The sequence below is a fragment of the Xiphophorus hellerii genome, chromosome 1, assembly GCF_003331165.1.
Source record: "Xiphophorus hellerii strain 12219 chromosome 1, Xiphophorus_hellerii-4.1, whole genome shotgun sequence".
Classification (NCBI taxonomy): domain Eukaryota; kingdom Metazoa; phylum Chordata; class Actinopteri; order Cyprinodontiformes; family Poeciliidae; genus Xiphophorus; species Xiphophorus hellerii.
Genome location: NC_045672.1, coordinates 7,400,357 through 7,428,330, shown reverse-complemented (window position 1 = coordinate 7,428,330; position 27,974 = coordinate 7,400,357). Strand labels below are relative to the sequence as shown.

General features: G+C 39.9%; 2 protein-coding genes across 5 annotated transcripts; both read right to left on the bottom strand.

Annotated features, from left to right (window-relative positions):
* Positions 1-630: 630 nt before the first annotated feature.
* Positions 631-20,306, bottom strand: atp13a2 (ATPase cation transporting 13A2). 3 transcript variants are annotated; one of them, XM_032570153.1, is made up of 29 exons: positions 20,171-20,306; positions 14,182-14,240; positions 13,659-13,826; positions 13,095-13,153; positions 12,937-13,000; positions 12,759-12,838; positions 12,193-12,270; positions 12,043-12,112; positions 10,629-10,763; positions 10,472-10,538; positions 9,788-9,919; positions 9,416-9,577; positions 8,369-8,479; positions 8,246-8,292; positions 7,985-8,173; positions 7,694-7,900; positions 7,086-7,196; positions 5,080-5,236; positions 4,878-4,989; positions 4,676-4,800; positions 4,054-4,238; positions 3,806-3,898; positions 3,637-3,716; positions 3,228-3,380; positions 3,000-3,096; positions 2,036-2,259; positions 1,760-1,911; positions 1,498-1,670; positions 631-923 (listed from the first exon to the last, which is right to left on the bottom strand). In XM_032570153.1, the coding sequence occupies exons 1-29, from the start codon at positions 20,181-20,183 to the stop codon at positions 756-758; spliced, it is 3,471 nt and encodes a 1,156-aa protein (XP_032426044.1). In that variant the 5' UTR covers positions 20,184-20,306; the 3' UTR covers positions 631-755. The 3 variants fall into 3 exon arrangements, with proteins under 3 accessions (XP_032426044.1, XP_032426053.1, XP_032426061.1); XM_032570162.1 differs by lacking the exon at positions 20,171-20,306 and adding an exon at positions 16,869-16,992; XM_032570170.1 differs by lacking the exons at positions 14,182-14,240; positions 20,171-20,306 and having other exon boundaries at positions 13,095-13,148; positions 13,659-13,772.
* A 615-nt stretch (positions 20,307-20,921) lies between these two features.
* On the bottom strand, positions 20,922-25,625 carry LOC116725732 (succinate dehydrogenase [ubiquinone] iron-sulfur subunit, mitochondrial-like). 2 transcript variants are annotated; one of them, XM_032572049.1, is made up of 8 exons: positions 25,442-25,625; positions 23,995-24,128; positions 23,814-23,902; positions 23,559-23,695; positions 23,338-23,454; positions 23,097-23,198; positions 21,477-21,599; positions 20,922-21,397 (listed from the first exon to the last, which is right to left on the bottom strand). In XM_032572049.1, the coding sequence occupies exons 1-8, from the start codon at positions 25,499-25,501 to the stop codon at positions 21,317-21,319; spliced, it is 843 nt and encodes a 280-aa protein (XP_032427940.1). In that variant the 5' UTR covers positions 25,502-25,625; the 3' UTR covers positions 20,922-21,316. The 2 variants fall into 2 exon arrangements, with proteins under 2 accessions (XP_032427940.1, XP_032427949.1); XM_032572058.1 differs by having other exon boundaries at positions 23,817-23,902.
* Positions 25,626-27,974: the final 2,349 nt, after the last annotated feature.

The window sequence follows — 27,974 nt, the reverse complement described above, 5'->3', positions numbered from 1 at the left end:
GCATTTCAGACACACAAAAAAAAAATTTTACCGGCCAAAATTGGAATCAGCAGGTCAGGCCGATTCCGATCTGTAATTGGTAATTCGATCTTTAATCTGTAATTAAAGATCAATAATCGGCCAGAAAACTGCAGTCGGTGCACTCCTACGATTTGCTAAATGCCACAATAATAGAATGTCAGATTTATTAATGTCTCCAAATCAGTTTTACAGAATGATTGCTTGGTTTATATTCCTCCTAAATATTGAGCAAGCCATAACAAGACAGATTTTTCAGGGTAATAGTGCAAGTGTGGTTGATGACATTTTTGTAGTGGGTTGCATTTCTTGGACCACTGCATGCAGTTATGCAACAGTTGTCTCTGATCAGCAGGATGTCTACCAGTCTTTATAGACATTGATTGCTGAAAGGACTTCTTAAAGCATATTTGTCTTGTGTCTCTTGACTTCCTGGTTGTTGATTTTACTAATTTGGTTTAAGAAAAACTTGTACAATTGTTCAAGAAATTTTAGTTGACAAAAGCTAAAGGGCTGAAACTGAAAATGTACTGAAATAAGAAAAAAAAAAACTTTGTTTCATAAAGATGCTAGATCATTAGCCTTCTTAAACTTCAAACACGCAGACAAAGCTATACATAAAAATAGCTTTTATTTTTTTCAGGTAAACATTGCGTTGTTGTCCAGGGAGGGGATGCCGTTTAGAAAATCCAACGTGGTTAAAGCTCAGGTGAGTCCAGAGTTTGGCCAGGTGAGCGCTAGCTGAAGGAGATGACTGTGCTGTTTGTGGGGGACAGGGTTTCATCAAGTGGCGGCCATGATGCCGAGTCAGACAGCAGAGCCTTCAGACGTTTGTACTGCTTCTTGGATGGACGCCTCCCTCGCAGCAACCGGAGGCAGTTCAAAACGCCCACATCTATCAGCAGCTATCAGAGGAGAAGAAAAAAAACATTCATCTGTAATTAAAGCGTTGAGGTTTTTAGGATTTTTTTTTATGGTCTTGGGACAGCCAGGTTTTGTTTTTTGTTTTCTCGTGGGTTTTGCCAAGCATGAACAATGGATGACATGTTATAATCTTATGCAAAGGCTGGGAAAAAGTCCAGAATAAAAAATAAAACTTTCAAAGTCCTCGAGAAAAAACCTAAAACCTACAGGCTTCTATGTAAAACATGACCAGAACTTTCTTCAGTTTTTCCATTCAGCTTCTTAAAAGCCTTTCTGATTAGTTTCTGTTTTGCTTTTTCATCCAATTTTGGATGAATATCAATTGTTTCACCAAGACACCCGTATGTCCAAGGTTACTGACGGACGTCCCTGTAATATGGTGTTCACGTAATGCTGAGAGTTTTCAAAAAATATTTCTGCAGACTGATGGCTTTCCGCAATAAAATCAAAAGATGCAAATATGCTGTCAAGAAACTGGGACATCTCAATGTTAGCTTTGTCTTACTAGACCAAAACGTACTTGGTGTGTTTTTGCAGTGTAGAGTATTGACTTACCTCTACCACAAAACACACCAAGAAGTTGAGAGCTGCCATGGCAACGAGCAGCATCTTAAAGTTCATGTCGTTGAAGTCGTATAGTTCGAATATTCTCCTGAAGAAAGGACCCGGATACAACACCAGAAAGGTCACCACGGCAAAGTGGATCAGCAGCAGGCAGAGGAAGATCACTGGAAGGAAGAGCGGTGAGAAAGAACAGCAAGGTTAAAGAAGCCTAAACCATTAACTTCCTCATTCCTGAACTTCTTTGCTGACTCACCATTATGATAGAGGGGTTTCTTATGAGGAAAGCTCTTGGTGACTATCACTGCCATGATGATGTACTGGTAAGCCGATAAGGCAAACACGGACGTGTTCTCCATGTTGGGCAGGTTTTCTGCTCCAAATACTGTTGAATTTAGCGGAATATACCTAAAAAAAACAACAACACAATATTTATAAAACAAACTGAATCAAATGTTGACTTCTTGGAAATGTGTAAATATTGTCCTCAATGAAAAAACGAAACATATTTTAATTGGTAACAATGGCTAACCATTCTTGCGTGGTGGTGATGAAGAATGCAGCTAGCTGGCCCAGAACGACGGTGCAGGTGTGAATGAAGAGGCTGCCAAACACGGGCAGGGCCAGCAGGCTGGCTGGGGGTCTGCAGGGATGCAGCTCCTCACTGGGACCTCCCCTCCCCATCACGATGGCCAGCAGGGTCACCAGGAACAAATCACAGAACAGGAACTGCAGGTCAGCCATGGTTGTCTTCACCTGCAGGCAAAAGGCGACGCATTTGTTGAATTGTAACATAATGTCATTTGAAAATCTGAGACTGATCACATCTAGGATTGCCCAGGTCTTGATTCTCGAGCTATATCTAATCTTATATTTACCCTGTTTTTTTATTTTTTATTTATTAGGCTCTAGTGACCTTCATTCAGCAGTAAATAGACAGGAAAAAAGGGGGAAAAGAGAAAGGGAGGAAATGCCCCGAGACCAGGAATTGAACCCAGAACATCTATGATGAGGACTACAACCTCTGAACATGCTGCCGAGTCAAATATTAAAAATATTTGATGAATGACGGAAAAATACGGTTGGCCTTGTGTGAGGCCAACCGTATTTTTCCGTCATTCATCAAATATTTTCTGCTTTTGTTTAATTGAATGTTTTACTAGTATATGAATGATGCTAAACAAATAAACTGTATCGAGTAGAATGAACATTTTAAAGTAAGCAATGCTTTTGAAATTTGTAGAAATATGAAGATGAAATCTTGTGATTTCAGGAAATGAACGTTATGCAAATACACACAGAGCCACAAACAGGGACAACATTAGAGAACATGTGCATAAAAAAAATTATTTTATTCATTAAACTATGAAAGACAATAGTAAAGAAAATTCTGTTACGCCAAGAAAAATATGAGACCTGGATCAAAGTTTTCACTGAAATTACAAGAAGTAACAGATTTCATGCTGAAAAAGTGGAGTTTCTTCGTTGCAACTCACTGTGTTCAGGATGAGGACAGAGCAGAACTGGATGAGGCTGTAAAGCGCCATGTACCTGAAGAGACTGAAGGACGTAACAAGAGAACATCTGCCCTCTCTGCAAAAATAAATAACATGAAAATGATTCATCTTCTACTGCCGCCACACACGAAGGGTTAGTTCAATCTTAAAGAGCTCATCCTCCGTTTCTCATCTGACTCCTTCCTTTAGATCCGCCCTGATCCTCACCTGATCAGCAGTGGGACACAGCTGATGTTTTCCGTCTTTGAGGTGAACGGCGATGCGACCGACGCCTCGGCCTCGGACAGGGAAACCCCGACGTCGGCAGCTCTCAGGGCCCCGCAGTCATTGGCCCCGTCCCCGCACATGCCCACTCGATAGCTGCCGGAAAATTCATTATGAAACATACATGATGATACACTGTCACTACGTCTCTGTCTAAGTTTAAACCAGCTTCAGCTGAGCTTCATCTGAGCGACACAAAAAAAAATATTTTCAGTCTCAACATAAATCTATACCAATTGATATATTGCAGCAGTGCAACAATTACACAAAAACATTTTTCCATTTTAATCGGATTTTTCCCTTTTATTACTCGTATTTTATTGTACGTGTTCAAACGAAAACCTGGACTTACTTCAGTTTCTGCAGCTCCTTCACCAGCTGGGTTTTCTGGTCGGGAGCCATGCGCGCAAATACAGTTGCTTTCATCAACACCTGCAAAAGCGTGCGGTCAATGTCCTCCCTGGATTAAGGAGTTCTATTGTTGGGAGCGCTTTCTGCACGCATTATAAAGTTTAGATTACCTTCGGAAGATATTCAGGGAAGTGGTCGCAGAGGGCGGCGAAGGACTTCCCGTTTATGGAGAAATGATAGTCGACACCAGCCTGGTACAGACCCTGGAGGGTTAATGGTGAAAAGGCAGTTTGCATAATTTCGTGTTATTGTGTGTACCAACGATCATGCATGAGGTTCTGACTCGAGGATTGATTAAAAATCAGAGCCTTACACATGAAATATGGTATCACCGAATTGCTGAATGTTAAAGACTTGCCTGATTAATGTGGTTTGTGGGGTTTTGGGCAGCAGCAGCAGCAGTCCCACCATCTTCTACGCTGAACCTCAAACTGGGCACCGATTCAGCAGAGTGGGGGGTTGCGATGACAAAAATCACCTTCTCGTCAGGTCTCACCATCCTGCAGTTCTTTGCCACATTCACTGCTGTTAGAATATTGTCCCCTGTGTGATAAAGAACAGAAACGCCAGGATAAAATAATCCAATTCTAAAATGCAGCGTTGCATCATTCATACCGCTTTTTCAGATTTGATTTTTTGGTGATACAAATACAAACTGTGACATAATATAGGCATGGGCAGAGAGGGAGTTACTTCTATGTTAGTTTTTGACTTATTTCAAGAGAACTAAGATATTTGCACTAGACTGACCAAGAATACTTGGCATGACTTTGTGTTTTTACAGTGCTATCGTTGCTTTGTGTTCGTCTCTCACATAAAATCTCAAATACATTGACATTTTTGGTTGTACCAGCCCAAAATCTGGAAAATTTAAAGGGGTATGAATACTTTTGTATGGCAGTACTTAAGAGCAATGAAACACATTCTCAGTTAAAAACAAGGAACTCTAAGGAGTAGGAAGGCTGTGAACACAATCTCACCAGTGATCATAACACTGCGAACGTGAGCGAGTGTCAGGGTGTCGATGACCTCTGCACTCTCTGGCTTCACCAGGTTCTTCATCATCAACAAGCCCAGGAACTGCATTTCTGTCTCCACTGCCTCCCTGCAGACCAACACAAAGCTGCCTTCAGATATAGAGCAACTTAACTGAATCTGAAAAATAGATTTTGCTCTTCTCACCGTTCAATGTTCAATAAGTCAGAGTCGACATCTACTGGTTTACAGGCGAGTGCCAGAACCCTGAGGCCTTCACTGGAGACGTTACGCAGCGTGCCAGAGAACTGAACTGGAACTGGAAAAGACAAAATCATCCCGTTTTCGTCTTCAGTTCATTAGAAAAGCGGCAGAAGCTGACCGATGCGTGTCGACTGGAAGGCCGAACCTGTATCAGGGCGACAGAGGCTAGCCACCATCTCTGGGGAACCTTTGAGGAAAGCCAGAGCAGAACGTCCCCCATGGGCCACCGTCACCACACTCATCCTCTGCAAGGCCGAGCAGAAGGGAAACCTCTTGACGATGGCAACCGCCTCACTGGAGTACTGATGGCAGAACAGGAAACGAGAAAATAACGCATGGCTACTTAAAAATCCCCCTTAAAACATTATTAAAATGATTTCATGATGAACCTTCTTGCTTTTATTTGCAGTTAGTGTTCACTTTGTATGCTCCTACAGTGAAAAGGAGGCTTAAAACAGTTCACATTAATCAAATAAATTACTTGATTACACCATATAAACATTATTCCAACCTCCAATGAAACCTAAAAAATATCTCCATTGTAGTGTACAAAGCCAAAGCCAATAAACAAAACTAGAACATGACGATTCCTAATGGATGCCTAGATGTCAGTGGAAATAGGAGAAAACAAGAACGGTTCTTGTCTGACTGCTTTGTGCCAAGTGTAAAGTTTGGTGGAGGGGGGGTTATGGTGTGGGAAAGGAACTTTCACTGGAGCTTCTTCCAGTGATGCTTCAGGACACCGAGACATTTTGGACAATTCCATACTCCAAACTTTGTGGGAACAGTTTGGAGCTAACTCCTTCCTCTTCCAACATGGCCGTGCACCAGTGCAGAAAGCAAGGTCCATAAAGACATGGATGGCAGCGTCTGGTGTGGACAGAGTCCTGACCTCAAGCCTAGAGAACACCTTTAGGATGAATTAGAGAGGAGACTGAGAGCCAGGCTTCTCGTCCAACATCAGTATGTGACCTCAACAAATGTCCTTCTGGAAGAATGGTAAAAAAATCCCCATAAACACTCCTAAACCTTGTGGACAGCCTTCACAGAAGAGTTGAAGCTGTTCCAGCTGCAAAGGGAGGAACAACGTCATACTGAACCCTATGGACTAGGAATGAGACGTCACTTAAACTCATATGTGAGTCAAGGTAGGTGGGCAAATACTTTTGGCAATACAGTGTGGCTTCCTCCACGTAGAACCACACTGAGCTCTCTTCTGAACGTGTTAGAGATATTTCAGACCAAACTATAAAGCTTGTTGGTTGCTAACAGCTTGTAGTAAATAAATGACAACAATTTATTGAAGTTACTTCCACATTTCCAGCAAAGATATTAACCTCAGAGTCCTAGCTAACTTGGAGGAAGTCATCAGGGTGTCCTGATACAGACGTCAGGGAGTCCTCTACCCTCACCCACTGAGTTTGAAGAATAAAATTGATAGCTTAGAATGATTCATGATGTGCTTCAGTACAGGCACATGAAATAACTTATTAAGTCATGAAATAACTATATCTAGTTTTCAAAATGAAATCATTTAACTGAGACAGATGTAATTAATTCTATATTTAATCAATTCTTACTGTATGACATTTAAAGAATTAAATTTGGTACTCTTCACTCTTCATAGAACAAGAAGGGGAAGACAATATAACTGAAACAGATTTAAGACTTTTCAACATAACAGAGAAAAAAAAATAGGATAGGAAATAAATATTGTCATTCCTCCCCACAAATTTTTTTATTAGATGTTTCTATAATTATGTAACCCATGTTGACATTATGCTTCCTGCTTTTAGCTTTTATTGATGCCGATCCTTGAGGCGACGAAGCCAGACGATAATTACCACAGTTCCTGAACGCCACAGAGATCCTGCTGTTACCGGACTGGGTGTGTTGTCAGAAATAAACACTAGCTAGTTTATTTTAGAGTTGAGAAGCAGGTTCAATAAATTTCACACATGACTTGTTATGAGAGCAAACAGTGATGTGACTCTGAGCCACATCTGTGTGGTTTGTATAAATCATTAACATGTAGCTGCAGTTGAATGAGAAAGTCTCTCTTGCACAAACGAGATACAAATAAACGTGAACATTGATTGCATGGTTTAAGAATAAAATTGGTTATTTTGACAACATTACGGAGACACTTACTGTTCCCTGAGCTTGAGGCCTTTGAGTTGGAGGTCTCATCACAGCCAAAACTTTGTGACCTCCAAATGTAGAGTGAGCAGCGTCTCCGTCTCCCTCTGGCTCTTGGAGAGTCTGAGGAGTAAGGAAAACAAAAATACTGGCTTTCACACTGATGCATTTATTTTATTTTTTTCAAATTTAGGCTTTTAATCAAACATTAGATTGCACTTTATTGCAAAACTGTGCAGTTTGTATATCAAGCACTTTCAATGAATTGATACAGAAATCAAGCACTTCAGCTTCTAGGCACCACAAATCTGGAACAAACTTCCAGAAAACTGCAATACTGCTGAAACACTGGGTTTCTTAAAATCAAAGCCAAGACCCCCACCTGTTCAGAGATAACTTTGATTTTAGGTAAATGAAGCACTGATCAACATATCTGATATGTATTTTCTTGATGATGGCATTTCACAAAATAAAAAGTGTATTGCTTGTTTCATAATTAGTTACTGTACTATGATTTTAGAATGTAAAGCATTCCAAACCTTGAAAACACCTCATTGAAATTCAAGCATTACCAATGATTTCAACCCTGAATAAAGATCATAAGGTGTACAGTATCATACCCAGCCAGTAGACTCCACCATTTTGAGCTCCAAGGGATCTCCAAGGGGCTCACCCTGCAGTAGAGTAACCGTGTGACAGCAGGCCAGTGCAGCCCTCATGTCCCCTGGTGGCAGTAGTGTGGGGTCAGGGACCAGTTCTGAGAAGCCAGCAGGTCCACTTTCCAACACCCCCCACACATCCAGACCCTCCTCTGTCAGCGTTCCAGTCTGCGGAAAACAGATTTACTCCAAGTAAGCCATTGGCAATAGTTTACTCCCCATAAGCGACCAGGTATTAGCTTCCAGCCTCACTTTATCGAAGCAGAACACAGACACCTTGCCGCAGATGTTGATTCGTGGAGGGCTGATGCAGAAGATGCCCCGCTTCTTGAGCCTGCTCTGGGCGTAAATAGTTCCGGTGGTGATGGCGGCAGGCAGGGCGGGAGGCACCGCGATGGTCACAACATCCAGGCTTCTGATGATTAACTGCAGCCAGGTGATCTGGACACACACCCAGCAGTGTTAGGCCTCCACACATTCACCGCCAGGCCAGAAAACACACGGAGCACTTACATTGGTTCTGAAGAGGATCACAAAAATGTAAATAGTACCGATGAAAGCTGAAGAAAACGTAGGGAAAGATTAGAAAAATGGAAACAGAGTTAGTGAGTTAGTGAAGTCCCAGCTATGGCTTACCAATCACAGCGAGAATGAGCAGGAACTTCATGGCATCTTGGTAGAAGCGGAAGTTGATAGGCTGAGGGTATAAAATGGAGCTGACCAGGTTACCCTTGGCTGTGAAAAACCCTGCAGCAGAAACACAAAGAGCAGAACTGGTCTGATTTGGAAAGCAATGACAAAAAAAAGTTGCTTTTTTTTTTTAGGTTAATGCAACATCTGTAACTTTGGTGCGGAACAATAAGTGATGCATATATGCATTTTTAATAAAATGATGCATGTTGACAGCACAACTTCTACCTCTGCATCCTCTTGAACAGATAATTCAGGATTTCTGTAACTGGGGTTCAGTTAAAAGATTTTAATCCTATAATATCAGAGCAGCATTGCTTGGAGCAGTCACCAATCAGACAGCTCAGTAGACTAGGTTCCAATATATTTGTTATATTTTCAGCTGCTGTGGTTCGCTTTCACACCGCACTGTCAAAAGAACCAAATCCTTTGAACAACCTGGTTTTTTGCCTTTAAGCAACAGGTGATGGGGTTCCCGTAGCCGTTTCCACTGAAGGAAAATACACAAAACCTCTGAAGACGAAAATGAGCAGAACTTCGTTCTCTGCAAAAATGTACGGTAAATAAAAATGGAGTGGCGCCAGATGTTAGGATTATAGGATTTCTCTTTTGTCTTTGGCCAAAGACCACAAGCCATTTCTCCTGCTAGCGGTAGACTCGAACGTTTGTGTTGGTTGCATTTACCCAGAATGGCCTACTTTGGTCCACTTCCTGTTTCTGGAGCAGTCTCTGGTCCACCTGCATCCACATATGCATTTGAACCGCACCAGAGTTCACTTCAACCAAAGTGAAACCTACTGGAAGTCTGGTTTGGTCTTGGTCTTTTTAACGCTAGCTATTAGCTTCAGGCTCAAGAGCCAACTGCTCTGGATCCATAAGAAACTAAAGTTGTCAAGAAATCAAGCTGGAACCTTGTGAGGTTCTTAATAGAACCTCACTTCAAAATTTCTGAACTATCCCTTTAATTTTCTATCTACAGGCCCCCCTACCAACCGGTGCTTGTGACCACAGCAACAGCGCCGCTTCCTCCTGGCCGTCCCCCTTTAGCCTGAATGATGTGGGTGCCGCAGAAAACAGTGTGTCTGCGCTCAGTCTCTGAGCTGTAGGTCCTGTCTGCAGCTGGGAGGGGGGTTTTCAGCACTGGAACACTTTCCCCTGAAAACAACAATGTTTTACAGACAATTTAAGCACAGGAAAAAACTAAAAAGACAAAGGTAACCTAGCAACCCATAGAAACTCGTATACCAAGTACACTTGGAGACAGTAACTCAATAAGGTACCCTTACATACCAAAGTCATCATCTATCAGACACCTTTATTAAAGTAAAAACAATACACCTAGTAGGTTTTCGTGACTCTGGTTACCTGTGAGCATGCTCTCGTTGACCAGACACTCCCCGGCCAGCAGGGCGGCGTCACAGGGCAGCACCAGGCCTTCCTGAGGGATGATCAGACAGTCGCCAGGGACCAGCTCCTCAGAGCTCACACAGTCTTCCTCTGAGAGAACAGAAAACCACAGTGTCGATGTTATTAATTAAGCCATGAGGGGAAACAAGCATCTAAGGGACAATTGTGGCCCTTTTATGCTATTATTATAAGGTTTTATTGTGTGGAAACAATGTTGCTCATCAGAAAACCTAAAAGTGCAGTGACAGTAATAAAAAAAAGTTGATCTTGACCCTCCGGTAAACCTTGTGAAGCCAGTTTTGCTTAAATTTGCAGACCTATAATAGGGTCTGCAAATCTAACTATCTATGCATAGTTAGCATAAGTTTATGCTAACTATGCGTAAATCCTAGGGATTAATGCTCCCTTTCATTGGCCTCCATTTGCTTCTTTTTTGCTTCTTATTCTTTGTGAGAATTTTTTATTTGAGACCCAAACATGAATCCATAAAACTTTTCACAAAGCTTTTGATTCATAAAATGATATATTTTAGTTTATGAGTCACATTATAAGCAGGCACAGCTTTGCTGTATTCCACAAAAAAATCATGCATCCATTTTCTTAGTAAAGGAAGTAAGTCATATGGGAAAACACAGGACTTGCCTCCCGAGTCTCTGCGTATTGTGACATTTGTAATGAACCGAGCCATGTTGCGAAGAGTTATACTTTGCTGTGGAGCAAGAAAAAAAAAAATGAAAGTTGTATTTAGAAATCAGATTAAAACATCAAATTGAATGAATGTTTCCCACTGAAGGCTCACCTTTCGAATTTCATACAGTGAGATACTGATGGAGATGACTGAGATAATAAATATGCATAAGGCATAGTAATAATACTCATCAATGCTCCACAGGGTGATGCTGAACACCTGAAATATGTAAAAAGGGTTGAGGACCTGCAGGATCAAAAACAGAGAAAAGAAATTAGATTTTGAAATATTGACTAAAAAGTTAAGTTTATCTGAAAAACAATTTTCTTCAGTGCAGAGAAAACCATTTTTGGTGTTTTAGCTTTACATGGACTGGACTTCCAGCTGCAGAGTCAATACAGTTTGTTTCTCTGTTCTGTCATCCTTATCGTTTAAAGTCATTTTAATGTTTATATACACACACTGATGGTCATAATATACAATTTCATTCAATACTATTGTGCAAGTGTTGCCAGACCATTGTATTTGTACTTAATATTATACTATAAGAAGTTAATACTGGCCAATGATTGATTTTTACTGATGTACCAACTAACTATAAAGCAATACAAAGTTTAATCCCAACAAGAGGAAGTGAGAACACCACCTGCTGCAGCTTTGCTTTCAAGCATTGGTATCTATTTTTGTTAAATACCAGATTGTATTTACTGAAAGTAGCTCAAGATTGTTACGTAGCATCGTCAGGGCCGGCCCAAGCCTCCATGGGGCCCTTAGCGAAATTTGGTTTTGGGGCCCTTTATTTCTGCTAACAATGTGGATTGCTGCAATCAACAGTCAGACGATTAGATCATTTGCACGAGTGCAATAAACTTATTGCATCTCTGACAGTGGTGTTTACATTATATCCCATACCCATATATTCTATAGGATATATTTATCGGCCAGCCATTTTCCTTAAATTTGGGGGACTGATAATCGGCCGATACTTACATGTGAAGCCGATCTTATCCCCCAATCTTATCTACCTCAGTAAAGGTTTAAAAATCACCCACTGTCCTCTTCTGCTCTGCAGTGAGAGGTTTGACTGACAGACCAGCCCGCCAGGTCATGTCTATATGTTTGCACTTAAACGTACACACAGCAAAGAAAGTTGCTGTTAGATACTTTCTTGCTATATTTAGCAATATTTCAGACAAAAAAAAAATTGATGTTGGCCAAAATCAAAATCGGCAGGTCAGGCTTTTTAAGGATTGGTAATCTGCGATCAGTCAGTTCCATAAGAAAAAACCTACATAGTCCCAACAAAATATAAGACCTTTGATTAATAATTTGAGGTCAACTTCATTTTTTAAAAAATGGATTTAAGACATTTTAAGGCCTTACTTTTAGATTCATGGATTCAAGACTTAAATTACTAAAGTTGCTGGCTGTAAATACATTACTAAAGTTTGTAGTATTTTTTTCCCCATTTAGAAATTATGCTCATGTGTGTAAAATTGATTGTGATTTCATTCTCCCAACTCACTTCCTCAAACAGTAGCCTCACATAAGACTTTACAGGCACATCAATAAGGTTGGCCCCAAACATGCTTCTCCTGAAAGAAAACACACAAATAAAATCAATCAGAAATTCCTTCCGTGTTTAAAACATCTCCAAATGAGCATCTCGTTCTACCTCCAGCTCTGCTCTTGAGGACTCAACCCGTTTTGGAAGCCATACAAGCCTTTGCAAGTCCAGTCCTCATTGAGGACACTGAAGACAGGAGACAAAATGTTTTACAAAGGAGAAAACATCCTGTTCAAAATATTCTTCCTAAAGTAGAAATGCACGTGTTTAGGTTTTGTCTCTTTTCTGGTTTACTTAATGTAATTTTTTTTTTTTTTTTTTTTTATTTTTATTTTTAACCCCTCCAGGGGGTCTTTTTGTGGGCTCTAGAGTCCCTTTTCATGAAGTAGGCTGACAGGAAAGGGGGAAGGAGAGGGGGGAAGACATGCGGTAAACGTCGCCGGGTCCGGGAATCGAACCCGCGACAGCCGCGTCGAGGACTTGAGGCCTCCAAATGTGGGCCGTGCTAACCCCTACGCCACCACGGCACGCCCTTCTGGTTTACTTAAATACAGTAAAACCATCAAGCATGCTGTTGAGATGCAGTGAGAATATATGGTACTTTTGTGTATATAACACTTACAATAGTGTTCAGAAAACTCTTCATATGATTGAGCAGTTTTAATTTTCAATACCTAACACGACAGAAAGCTCCCTTCCTGTCCAACCAGACGTAACGAAGCCCTTCATACAAGTAGTAGCGCAGCAGCGTTTTCTGAAACGCAGCAAAAGCCACTGTAAGACCTGGGCGTAATCTTAATCTGGACATCGTTTCATAAAAAAATAAAATAGAATAACAACAACAAAGATCACCTCCTCTCTGTGAAGCTGAACCGTGTCTCTCCAGTCCTCGTCGAGCTGCCCCAGCAGATCCAAACTGGAGGGAACAACTGAATCAGCAGAGTTCTGCATGTTTCCTTACTGTCCTTTCAGCAGAAAGTGGAAAGATGGAGAAGCACACAGAAGCTTACCTGCCCGCCTCCATCTCCTCCGTGAGCACCTCCACAACATGCTGCTGGCCAAAACTGTCCTGACGGAAAATAGCACATAAATAAATCAGCATTTTGGGGTTTTTTGAGCAAATCTGGCAGACATAACTTCTTCATTTAGTATGAAAATGATCAGATTAACCAACAGCATCAGGAAACTCGAATAGGTGTGACGTCAGAGTACAAATTGTACAAAAGTATTCATACTTCTTGATTTTTCTCGGGTTTATTTCTCATTTTTACAACCACAAACTCCAGTGAATCTTATTGATATTTTATGTGACATTTGTGTGCGTTTGTGCATATGTCAAAAGAAGGAGAAAAAGAGAGGTGGGGCAAAAGGTTAAAAGGGACAAAGGGAGATAAGAATAGAGGAGGGAGAGAAGGATAAAGAGAATACAAGAAAACACAAGGGGATGCTTTCAACCACAACACAAGTCTGTGGTTGGAAAATGGAAAAAATTCAACCAGAATGAATACATTTGAATCTCTACACAACAGCTATAGCATTGGCTTAAATTGCACACATTGCATTCATTTCCTCACTCTTAGCAGCAGAACATCTGCCAAAGCCAGAGGGCAGGATCGGCAGCGTGCGAGGACGGCGAGCCGGGGCCGCCAGTGAAAGACAATCAGAAGGAGACCCAAGGTCAGCAGGGCCACCAGACGACACAACCACACCCGCCAGCGCACCCACTTATACCCCTGCAAGTCCTGAGGGAGAAGAGTCAGAGTCGATTCACGAGCACATGATCAAGTTCATTCACAGGCGTTAATGATTACACTTCTTGTTAAAATGATCCAAAACAACATCACAAGACAAGACAGAGAGACATATTTTACGAAGGCCAGAATTAAATCCAGATCTGCAGCGATGTCAACTAACAGTGGCGATTCGCTTTTAGCTGTACTTTTTAAGTTGCAAGATCAAAAATAAAAATGATACAAATCGGAACAACCTGGCAGTGGCTGGTTCAGCTGGTTATAATAAAAATAAGTGCAAAAGAAAATATTTTAAAAATCTAATCTGTCAAGGTTAGTTTAGCAGAAATGAAGAAGTTTATCTTACCATGTGTGAGTCTGGTGGATAGGATGAAGGGAGTCCGCTCTGCGGATCCACAACTCTACCTGTGGGACAGGACATGATGAGACTTCCATCATAGCACGTACAAGTTAGCAGTATAACAAAACAGGTTTGAGTATTTTATTACTGATTAATCCATCAGATGATTAATTTATTATTTGGATTTTAAAAAAATTGGCACATTCTGCAGATTTGACATGCAACATTAGAAATACTTTAAAAGATGCAAACAAATAATTAAATTGCTTTTTTTAAATAAGAAAGCAAACATTTTATTGCATAGAATGCAATATCAAAATAGCTTTAGTGTACACTTGACTATTTGTAGCAAACGATGCATCTGCAGCTCAAAAAGTACTTTGAAGATCAACAAGTGAAGCTCAGCCCTTCCTGCTGGACTTAATTAACCAATCAATAATTTGATAGCAGAAGGTACTTGATAGGATTTTTCTGTATAACTTCTCTAACTTTTATTTATTTATTCTGCTTCTATAGATCTGATTTCTTTTCCATTTTTGTCCCATTTCCTTTGTCCTATAGAAGTGAATATGAGAGATGAGGCGTCCTATACCAAATGGCAACAATCCTGCTTTACAGCTGTCATCTTTGTCTAAATAGAGTCGCTTGTGTTAATCTGGAATCTTCTCACAAAGTCAAGAAGAAATCCCCTAATTATCCAATATAGAACATGGGTGTGTAAGCCTGGGAGGTTTGTTACAGAACAGAAATGAACATACACTATGAAGTAGGTTTAGGGAACAAAATTATATCCTAACCTTTATTATTATTTATAAACTGTGTGTAGCAAGAAGATAGGTATTTTTACTGAGAAACCTAGTAGAGTTGTGGCTATTTATGTTGAATTCTCATAAATCATAAACTCTACCAATCTAGTTTTGTCTTTAAAGTTAGAGTTAGTATAGTCTAACTTTAGAAAATACCTAAGCTAGTTTTGGAAGCTAAACCTGTAATGAATTACTGCATTTGGAAATGATGTGAGTACTTTGGTAACTTTTGGACCCTCCCATTACATTAAGAGATTAAGTACAGATCAAGGGGTATGGTTAAGAGATTTCTTTGTTTGTCAAATATCCATTGACGACGGGAAACATTTTTTTTAAAACTAACTTTTGACCGTTTTGAACTCGTAAGATTGGATTAAGTTCATTTATGTTTACAACTAGGTTGTAAGAAATGATCTGTTGTTATTTTGTCTAGATTTTTTGCCACAAGAAATGTGGAAAACACAGTAAACATACAGCAGACCAGATAGGACCAAAACTGAACTTTGTAGTCTTCATGCAAAGAATGAGAAAACTAACACTGAACATCTGTCAGCTTCTGAACAAACACAAGGACATGACATGGTTACTTTTTATGATTTGTGTTTGACTGACTTAGTCAGTGTTGTAATTTGTTGTCCCATTAGAACATATCTGAACGTGTAGTCGTCAAGAAACAGTTCAAAGCAATAATTGTCAAAAAAAATATGAAGAGCAGCCATGGTCGGATCCCCGGCTACAATGATTGTTGTGGCCAAAACCTCAGTATGTCCCAGCAGCTGGTGAACCAGTTTTTTCACTGTCAACGCCAAACTCATGTCAGAGTTCATACGACTCGGAGCGTACCGACTGTCTGAGAAAGCTGGGATATATGATCTGAACCCTGAATCTTACTGGAAAAGCACAAAGGCAGCACAAAGCACCAGTACTGAAATGTAATATTGCTTATTAAAAGGCATCTGATGGTTCTCCGTTTACACCAGCTGGCATTTTTATGGGATCAGTTCTTTCTTTTCTGCAACATCCTGAGGGCTAAAAGTTTGACCTTTTCCAACTGGTGTCACATTCTGACGGCAAGATTTACAACAGAGACATAGCCGCACACAGGAGTGCCACCCTTTTTACAAATAACTTCCCCAACACAATATAACCTATATAAACACCACCATCTTCTCTTCTGATAATTCTTTGTAAACCTAAATGATAGTTGTGTATTCAATCCCAGCAGATCAACAGTTTCTGAAACCCTCACACTATCCCATCTGGCACCAATGCTACGCTCAAAGTCACCTAAATCGCTTCCCTTTGCCTTTTTGATGCTCCGTTTAAACTTCAGCAGACTATTTCACCACCGAGTTGCTGACATGGGATTGTCTGATTCACTACTTGCGTTAAAAAGCAGGTGCCCAATAAAGTGGCCAATGAGTGTGTGATTGATACGCAATAAAATAAGTCCCCTTTACTTTATTATTATTATTATCAATTTAAGTCAGAAATGCTAAATTGGCTATTGAAGATGTTTAATCTTTTATTTGAATGAGTTGATATAAAAACGCCGATTTAAACAGACCTTAAACAGAGAGTGGGGTCGCCGTGAACTTTCCCGGGGTCAGTAAACGCACCGCAGAGACAAATCCCTACTTTCGGGATACAAACAACCTCTAAAACTAAAAAAAGAGAGACGATGAGGCTGCTTAAAGTACACAGCTTCCCTAAAAACTTTTACTGACGCAATGCTTCATTAGGAAGTAATAAGCACGAGACGTCATAAATTGAAATTAACAAATATGTTTGTTTGACCGGATGCTTACTTCCGCCTCAAAGTACTGATAATTTAAAAAAAAGAAATACCGAAACAACCTCCTTTAGGAAGGGAAAGAAACAACTTACCATCAAAACGAGACTAAAGCAGACTCTTCCTCTTCTGAAAGTTACGAAAATGCTCGAGAGGCTGAAGCTGAAAAAGTTCACCGCTCAGCTGCGCCGCAGTTCCTGCTTTAGCCCTGAAACGCACTTGTTCAACCGGCTTGGGAGCAAATATCTGGCGCCTGCCTTTTCCCCGATAAAAGAACCAAAGGAAATCACGGTGGACGGTATGCCGTACATAATAACGAGATTTTTAAAAAATGCATTCATTTTTTTTTCTTCACTTTTTGTCATAATGTCAACAGAAACTACACGTCAATAGAAGGCGTTGAGACAATAGAGTAATATACAGTTATATAACTGTTTAATTGTAATTTCTATTCCATCAAAAACATCGCAGTCCTTCGTCATCGCAGCCAAAAGTCAACACCTATAAATTAAATATATTGAATACCGAGTTATTATTAAGAAAGAGTTGGTGTAAAGGTCGCAATGACGCACTATACCTCTAAAGTGCCTCTGTCTTGTTCCTCAACTCCTCTTATGTTGGGCGCGGGAAAACACAGCCAAAAAAAAAAGGCCAAAAATGGTGCCGAGTTATCTATTTTGTGCAAATACCAGAAATGATCTCAAAGTTGATCAAGGCTGAGTTTTTGAGCAAAAAAGAAAAGGAAAAATTATCACGTTCTCTCAGCCTCAGCAAAGAAATTTGCAATCCCGATTTGCAGAGTTATCAGTCAGGCATAGTAGACTGACATAACGAGAATCACAATACGCAACGTTTTAACCCCACCTGCCCCCACAGATAAATCAATAGCCCAAATTCAGAGATCCAGCCACATCTGAAGGGACAAAGGTTCTAAATGTGACTTTATATGGCTTGTACTGTTCAGTGAGGTGACGGCAAACACAGATTTTCAGTTTCCTTCTTAAACAAGATCATCATTACCACAGACTGAACTTTCAGCAGTTTCAAAAAAAGGGAAATATACCTTAGCAAACGATGAGACAGACACAAGACAGTCATCTGAGCTGAGAAAGCAAAAAAAACAAAAAACACTTTGGGTTAGCTTTAACTAGGCTGATTTTAAATTCTGATTTCTCCATTTACACATTGGTGGCGAGCACAGAAACAAAGACTTTTGATATGTGGAAAAAAAATAGGTTCTAATTTTTAAAACCTTGAAACTGAGCAACTAGGTTGTAGTAGAAGAAACTGCTTGACGAGTTGGTGCAATTTGGTAATAGTTTGGTCTTTAATACATCCTACTTTTATTTTTTAAATGATAAAAAATATATTTTTTAAGATGGAAAATAAGTAGAATATTAAACAATACTTTGAATTATATAAGTGGTTGAAGTGTATTTAGGGGCTGTCTATAATATGCCTCTTTGAGTTGTATAAGCAAAGACTGTAAGGCAGACATGAAACTACAGCATATAACTTTTATTAAAAATATATTTTTTTTTTACCTATTTGTTCAAACTCATCACTACGTTGTGATTATATGACAGATAATGTGTGAAAAGATTGATCTCCTCCACCTCCTTTTTGAGCTACTGTTGCCATCTGAAGTAATGCGCCGCTACCAACCAGAAACAACCAATCAGAGCCAGGAGGAGGCTCTGATTGGTTGTTAATCAACCTCATGTACTCCCTGCTAAATATGCTAATGGCAGAGAAACAACTTACCATTACAGGAAAACCGTTTATCCGCCATCATTGGTGGTCACACTAACTAGCCTGAGCATTCACAACAGACTCTGTTAGGTGTAGCGTAGCACTGATCAAGGGGCGGAGAGGAGCAGGGCCACATAGAGTGGTGACTGACAGCTCTAAGACCCGCCCACTGACTCTGATTGTTTCTAAGAAGGCAGTGGAGACTGATTGTCAAACATAGTGACAGTTTCAACAAATATGCCAAAAAAAATGTTTTTTTTTTAAATAAAAGTTACATACTGAAACTTTAAATAAGTAAACATATTTATTAAGCAATCCAAATGTACAGCTTCAGCAAGACCAAAAGACTGGTCGACGAAACTAAGCCAATAAAAGTTCCCTGTTGATCTCTGCACAGCGTCCATTTTAAAAGGGCTCCCAGCACCACATGTGCAGGCATCCTCCAACATGTGCATCTTACAAAATTATCGCACGCTTATTTTCCACGTCAGATCCCGACACCATCTCCTCGTGCGCTTAAATTCATACATTCATTGCTTGTCCAGACTCTGTGTCGTCGACCTTTTGTTAGAATGATGTCAAAGCACACCAAAGTCCTCTGTGAGGTCAGACTCTACACTGTCAACACAGACACAAAATGCCTCCCCAGTTGGTACAAACTGGAAACATCCCAAAGCGGAAGGAAACCTTTTGTACCCAAAAAGGTCAATCTCAAAATCACCAAAACCACAAATGGAGCAAAAAGTGGGTTCAGCTTGATGCAGCAATAAGAAGTGAATGAAGCTTATTTTAGGTTATTTTCCATTTCTAATCTGACCACTAGATGTCACTATTTGTTACACACTGAACCTTTAAGTCACTCTGTGCACCTTTGGCCTGGTGAATAAAATTCCTGTGAGCAACGATGCTGTAATTGTTTACAGTCGCATACATACACATCTTACACCTCTTTGTTTTTCACACTATCTGTCTATTGATGACTCCAGCAAAACGCTCTTATTTACTTTATACTGTTAGTTCTACAAAGAAATTACAACAAATGGATTTGTTTTGAATAGGTTTACAGCTCGTGTTGCACATGAAGTCCCTAATGAAAGCCAGAGATACATTAGAAGTATACTTCATGAAGTAAACATAAAGTATACTTTAATAACATATCATTCATATGGAGGCCCATATGAATGATATGTTAGTGCTGAATTACACAATATTTACTCAATATAACCATATTTGTTTGTAGTGGTAGTCAAAAGGTTTAAATCCAGAGACACTCAATGATATTAAAAATTAAGTATTGGTGTTATTTTCCTTACTAATGTTCTTATAAGCAATTTATGATTAAAGTATCAGCAAAGTCTGTAGATCATTTTAGCTTTATTATTGCACAGTGTAAACAAGCAAGGTAGATAAATGTTTTACTTTACTGAACGAAAACTCTTTTTTGTTGTTGTTTACTTGCTTTATGTTTGTTTGTTTGTTTGTTTTCCTTCTTAAATCAGAAAAAGCTAACAGCAGTTAAGTTGATAGTCGTTGTTAACACACTCGAGTAGCAGCAGCCCCGGCTGACTGAGGCTAGCGGCTAGCAGTCACATTGTATCAGTTCCTCTGTGGCAGAAACAGCTAAATATCAGACAGAAACATTTACCCTGCTGGTACATCCTGTGGTCACGGCCAGAACCTCTACATGCTTCCTGAAAACCACAAACTGTCCTCTAACGGGAAAGGCTGCTCCGTTTCAAAACGTGCGTCTGAAGACGCAGTTTGCGCTCTGCTACGGCAAGCCGAATCACCCAAAAGACACAAACACGCGTAACCAATCAACGAGCCGATACAGTAAGACAGTGGTCATTTTAACATACCTGTCAAATCTCCCGTTTTGGCCGGGAAACCACCGCATTCTGCCCCTCTGTCCCGGGGAGCACGTCCCACCCCTCTGACGGTAATCACCGCCCGCTTTTACGGTACACCTGCACTCCGTGCCCCATACTTGACAGGTATGCATTTTAATTACAGCTAATTTGGAGATACGTTTGTCTCTCTTCTACAAAAAAGAAATGTTTTTATTATTTCTTTGAAATATATTTATTTCAAAGTAGCAAGAACATATTATTTTAATAAATAAAAGTTTAGACAATTGTTCAGACCCTTCCTTAATTCTGATACTCCTAAATACATTTCAGTGCAACTCATTTCCGCCAGGAAGTCACCTAATTTAAAAAATGTGTTTTAAATAACAAAAAAGTAAGCATTACCATTTGTGCAAACTGGCTCAACGTTGCTAGTTACAGATGCATATCATCTTGTTTTTTATTTCTCCCCTCAAACATATCAAATGTATAATATGATAATCTTTAGTATTTCAGTGGATCCATTTGGACGAGAAAATTCCACCTCACTGTATCTTTCATGATATAATTTATTGCAGCTTAGGTTGGAACAACATTTGATTAAAATGTCTTTTCTGACCAGATCAATGCAAAACAGCGTTAGAAGCTCCAAGAATCTTTACTGAATACATTATTTACAATTACCAGATTAAATACACCAACGTGCAAAGCTTCTGTTTTCTGTTTACACACAATTAACAAAGCTGTGGTCCATAATGTTGACGCACACAATATATATTTGATGACCAGCTGTTAATTCTTACAGTTTTATTTCCCTTTAACATTCACACTCACACAAATCCACCCATACAACAAACAAAGTCTTAAAAAGTGCTAATGTAGCAGAAGGTTTGAGGTCGGTTCTCCTCCTCCTCCCTGTCCAGACGTTATTCTAGAATTGTTGTTTATGAAGCTGCAGCTTTCCTCTCCTTGTAAGTCGCCATCATTTTCTTGATTTCCGCTATGGCCTTTCCCGGGTTGAGACCCTGTTGAAAGGAATGGAACAATGAGACAAAGAAACTCATAATTATGCGACAAAATGTGTTTGTTAATTGCTTTGGGTACCTTGGGACAAGTCCTGGTGCAGTTCATGATGGTGTGACAGCGGTACAGGGAGAAAGGGTCCTGAAGTTTAGACAAACGTTCCTCTGTGAATTCATCACGGGAGTCTATCATCCACCGGTACGCCTGTGGAAAAAACAACACAGCGTGTTTAAGAGATTAAGAATTCAGAGTATTAATGATTCCCTTTAGAGGTCTCTAGTTTCATCTCTCCGTGTATTCTTAAGTTACTGTGATGCATCAAAACGCTGACTGTTCTCAATTACCAATTTAAATGTGTAGGAGTAAGAAAACCTAAAAGGAAGACAAAATACTAAGGAAGCCACACAGTTGCATGCCAAAGCAACAACTAATAGCTCTTGGAAAGTCAGCAGCCAGACCACTGAGGTAAGTGTGGATGTTGCTTGTGAGCATAAAGTTTCTCAGGTACAGCATGCACGTTTTTTTTTTTTACCGAGGTTTTTAATGTATGTGGTCTCTCACTACAAACATGTACTTATGGTGATTATGGGTCACATCATTACATGAAATTCATGACTAGTCTCCTTAAATGTTCCTCCTCTATGTTTAGCCATAAAAAGCGGTGCATTTTTTTCCAGTGTCTGATCCAAATGCAGGAAATCGTTCGCCCGCAGGTACCATCTCACTGTCCTGGAGGAATGACTGTGTACATCTTCATCAGTACAGTCAAATTCAAGCAGCAGATTTTTGCTATGACCAGGAAATCTCTCTGTGGATTCGAGCCACAGACTTTGCTAAGACTACTTTCTCCTTGGATAGGCTTTGTGCTTTGCTTTGATGCCCAAGTTTGGAGATTTGTACATGTTTTCATCATGTGCACTTATCAACCTTTGACATGGAAATGAATACTACCATCATGAGGTGAAACTTTAAACAAATCTGAGAAGTAAAAACAGGAAAAGGTTATATTGCCTCAATAAAAGAAAACATATAAAACTGATAGATCAAAATTATTTCCCACTTTTTGTTCTGTGTCTTTAACTGAAAATAATCCCACTTCTATGTTCACGACAAGAATTACCATTGTAATCGATACAGAGCTGCAACTAACAATTATTCTAGTAATCGATTATTCCATCAATTATTCTGACAATTAATCTGATTTTTTTTTTTAAAACGGCACAGTCTGAAGATTTTTCCTCTTCATAGATTGAAATTTTTTTATTTTTCAACCTTTTTAATACAATATTAGAAATACATAAAACACTGGAAATAAATAATTGCATTTCCTTTTGTAAATAAGAAAATAAACATTTTGCAAAATGCATTGCCAAAGCATTCCTTTGATAAATGTGAACCGAGTGAAGCTAAGACTATACCACTTCAAGAGTTTTGTCCAAAACATATTTACAGAGCAAACTGGGGCTTTTTTTAATCTTAGATGCAAAATGTATATATTTTTGTACAGCTTTGGCTCAGTTATTGCTCTGAATATGTCGTTTTTTTTCACCTGCATACTCCAGTTAACGATAATTGATTGCTAAATTTGTTGACGATTGTTTCAATAATTGACTAAACACGATTAATCAGATTAATCATGATTAATCCGTTCCAGCCCAATAACAACTTTTGCATGATAGCAATATGAATCTCATGTCTGACCTGCATGAGGACAGCCGGCCCCAGGTATTTGTCTGCGTTCCACCAGTAACTCGGACAGCTGGTGCTGCAGCAGGCACAGAGGATGCACTCGTACAAGCCGTCCTGTTGAGGCAAACAGGAGTCAGACACAATCTTTCTCTGCCTTTGTGGTCTTTTCTTCTGGACCAGTTGGCCACTTAAACAAGGATGTGAAAACCAATATCGCGGTTGCTGCGGAAGTATTTGAGGTCTGATTACTTACCAGTTTCTGCCTGTCCTCCACTGACTGGAAATACTGCTTCTTCCCCTCCTGACTCTCATCCTTCTTCTTCAGGTATGGCTCAATGGATTTGTACTGTGCGTAGAAGTTGCTCATATCCTGGTGGGGATAGAAATAGAAGATCAGATTTAGAGAGATTGTCTGATGTTCCTGAAATGTACAAAAAAATTTTTTTTTGAAAAAAGTCAAAGCACCGCACTCACTGGCACCAGATCTTTGACGACGTACATGTGGGGCAACGGGTAGATTTTAGTGGGTTTGCTGGTGTTTGTATCAATTTTGTTAAGGCACGCCAGTGTGTTGCCTCCGTTTATATTCATGGCACACGAGCCACAGATACCTGAGAAAGTTGGTACACAATAAGTCTGCCAGAAAGTCCGTCAGATGACTTACTTTTCATTTTTTCGAAGTTTAAAATGGCTGGATGTACAAATTGACGTCAGCTAGAATTGATTTACCACCTTCACGGCAGGAACGTCTGAATGTAAGCGTGGGATCAAGTTCATTCTTGATCTTGATTAGGGCATCCAGAACCATTGGACCGCAACTGCATTAAGAACAACGTTAGACGCAACATTCCCACTGACATGCAATGCAGATACAGCAGCGTTGTTTTTCATTGATCCAGTTGTGACTTACGTGTTCAGATCTATTTCATACGTCTGCATTCGGGGTTTGTCGCCAGGGGTGTCTGGATCCCAGCGGTACACCTGGAACTTCTTGATCCTGGGCTCAGGAGCCGGCACAGCAGCGGTCTGAGCGTGACGCACCATCTGACTCACAGAAACAAATCAACAGTTACAGTGGGTATCAACTAAATAATAGTTTTCACAACAACAAATTTGTTGTAAAAAGATGCCCTAAAAACTTTAAAGTAAAATTCACCTTTCATTAAAGTAGTAAAACCTCACACATTTATTTAAGTCAGTGCCACCTTTTTTAAGTTGATCAGGGTTTTTAGGAACTTCTAATTAATAAGCTAAGACTTTATGTTTCTCTGGGATAAAAATATGATAATATGATGCGGCACAGCTGTGATGGACTGGCGACCTGTCCAAGGTGTACCTCGCCTCTCACCCACTGAGAACTGGCGATAGGAACCAGCATCCCTCGCAACCCCACTAGGGATAAGCTTGTACGAAAGTCTTGTTCTGTTGATAAATTTCACCTACAGTAATTTAAAAAAAAAAGACAATCATTTATTAACATGAATTTTCCCCATGAGTTCAATATCTGTACAGAAGTTAAAGGTTGGATTTCTCAAAAGGTTTGAAGGGTGTTGCATAGGAGCAGAACTCAACGGCCACTTTCTTGTTTTCTCACATTCATAAATGACTGAATCCTTCTCTCTAAAACGTACTAGAACTATAATATGCATCATATTGAAAAGTTACTCAAGGTAGAAATAAGTTGAAAATTCATGTCCATGTTAACTGCGACAGTTGAAGGGAAACTATTTCAGCGAATCATAAAAAAAAATGTGATCAGAAGTTTCGTAATTTGTAGTGTTTTGGATGTTTCTATTATTTCATTAAATTACAAAGTATGACGTCTCCCCCTAGTGGCAGCTTGGGTGAACTGACAAGGAAGAGTTACATCACAGCTGTCCTATTATTACCTAACTGACTCCTTCAGGACAATTGAACGTAAACGTAATAATAAAAGCTAAAGTGTTTTTTGATTCCTTTCCACAAGCAGGCTTATATTTTTGTACCTTAAACCCATCTTTGAACACGTATTAAACAACAGCTTCAAAGAGAAGAGGAAACAACCAACAAGTCAGTTCAAGTACGATTACTGACAAAAAGGTGCAGATAACTATAAAACGGTGAAATTTTTCAATACAGTTATTATATTTACTAATAATCCATTATGATAATTTATTTGTAAAATGTACGCATGTAGTCCGAAAGTGTTGTGACAACTGTTTTAAATTAGTGAGAGTTTTAGTACTTTTTTTTTTTTTTTTTGCTTAGCGCAGGCTAAACCGTGAATGAACGCACGAAAGCTCTCAGTTAGGAACGTTTCTCAGAGAAGATGCAATTATATGAGCCACAGACTCAGATAAAAACTGTTCCGTACTCACCACCATCATACCAGAATTCCTAAAAGCCAGAATATTTCGGCTCAAACAAACGACAGACATGGTTCCTAGTTGTGTTGATAATAAATAACTTCAAGTATCTGTGTATGACAGTTATTACTGCTCTGTAATTGTCTTTAGCGTCAGTGAAAGCAGCCTGAATCTGAACTGTGCGCTGAAGCCGCGCCCTATGAGGGGCCCGCTTCGTGCGTAAAACGTCTGCGTCACTGACGCGTTCACGTGTAGTCCCTCTGCTCGGTCTTCAGAATACCCAAACATTTGCTATTCATATATTTTAAATAAAAACAATATCCGGTGTGAGTTTGTTACCAGTTTATTTTGCTTTTTAGAAAAATCTTCCCTTTATTGTACACTTTACCGATAACGCAGGTTCTACTCAACAGATGTGAAACATTTGTAACGATGAACCAAATCCGAGATACATTGAAGGCGGCGTGTGAATGCGGCTATTTCACAACTCTCATTGCTCAAATGAGGGTCAGTTACATACATCTATACATAGACCTTCAGGACAACGTGCAGAGTTATCTGTTAGTGTTTTATAACTCCTTGAAAGTCAGTGGCTGTCAACTACAAAGCTCATGTCCTTAACAGTCAAAAGAAACATGTTTGTTAATGAGTTAAGTAACTTCAAATCTTATTTCTGACAGTGATTTAAATGACCTAACAATTTCTTCTGTTTTTGCTTTACTTGTCACCTTTAACCATTTTAGAAAATCAAACAAATTTAAATATCAGACAAACACAACCTAAGTAAGCCTATAATGCAATTTACACTACATTGCCGAAAGTATTTGCTCACTCATCCAAATTATCTGAATCAGGTGTTCCAATCACTTCTATGGCCACAGGTGTGTAAATTTAAGCTCCAAGGCATGCAGACAGTTTTTACCAACATTTGTGAAAGAATGGGTCGCTCTGAGTGAATTCCAGCATTGAACTGTGATAGGAACCTCTGTAACAAATCCAGTCGTGAAATTTCCTTGTTCCTAAATATCCCACAGTCAATGGTCAGCTGTATTATAAGAAAATTGAAGTGTTTGGGAACGACAGCAACTCAGCCACAAAGTGGTACACCACGTAAACTGAAAGAGCGAGGGCAGCTGATGCGGAAGCACATAGTGCGAAGAGGTCACCAACTTTCTGTAGAGTCAATCACTACAGACCTCCAACCTTTATGTGGCCTTCAGATTAGCTCAAGAACAGAGAGCTTCATGGAATGGGTTTCCTGGTCGAGCAACTGCACCCAAACCATACATCACCAAGTGATATGAAAAGCATCAGGTGCAGTGGTGTAAAGTGCACCGCCACTGGACTCTAGAGCAGTTGAGGCGCGTTCTCTGGAGTGACGAATCACGCTTCTCCATCTGACAATCTGATGGACGAGTCTGGGTTTGGCGGTTGCCAGGAGAACTGTTCTTGTCTGTCTGCATTGTGCCAAATGTAAGGTTTAGTGGAGGTGGATTATGGTGTGGGGTTGTTTTTTAGGAACTGCGCTTGGCCCCTTAGTTTCAGTGAAAATAACTGAATGTTTTAGCACACCAAGACATTTTGGGCAATTCCATGTTCCCAACTTTGTGGGAACAGTTTGGAGCTGGGCCTTCTTTTCCAACATGGCCGTGCACCAGTGCACAAAGCAAGGTCCATAAAGACATGGATGGCAAAGTCTGGTGTGGACAGAGTCCTGACCTCAACCCGATAGAACACCTTTGGGATTAACTAGAGCGGAGACTGAGAGTCAGGCCTTCTCGTCCAACATCAGTATGTGACCTCACAAATACGCTTCTGGAAGAATGGTCAAAAATCTCTGTAAACACTCCTAAACCTTGTGGACAGTCTTCACAGAAGAGTTGAAGCTGTTCTAGCTGCAAAGGGAGGAACAACGTCATACTGAACCGTGTGGACTAGGAATGAGACGTCACTTAAGCTCATATGTGAGTCAAAGCAGGAGAGTGAATACTTTTGTCAATATAATGTATTAAGGGAAATAATCCATTCAAACAGACGTGGTTTTGTGTGAAAACATAATTCATCCCTTGTTAAATGGGTAAACTATTGTTTTTGGCAATGGTTCCCAGGCAAACACGACTGTCTGTCAGGATTCCAGGTTTTTGGGTCGGGTTTTATTTCTGTGAGTTTCTGTTCCTCTTTTAGTTTTATCAGTTAGGTTCTAGTTCACTTTTCTTTAACCCTTCCTGGTCATTCTAGTTTCATTATTTGATGTTGCTTCTTTTGGTTAGAGTTGTCTTGTGCTTGTTTTCCTTTGTTTCAGCCCCGTGTAGTGTCTCTAGTTAGCTTCATTTCTTATTTTTGCTCTAGATCTCGGTCTAGCGCCCCAGTATTTAAGCCCCTCTTAGTCAGTGACTACTCGCCGGTTCATCTCGTCACTCCCGTCACTGCTCCCTGGATTCCCCATGTCCCTTTGTGTCTGCAGAGAGGCTGAATTAAAGCAAGAAGAGTTGGACAAAATTCTTCCACAGTGACAGGTTTATTTAATGGTAACTTTTGTAAATAT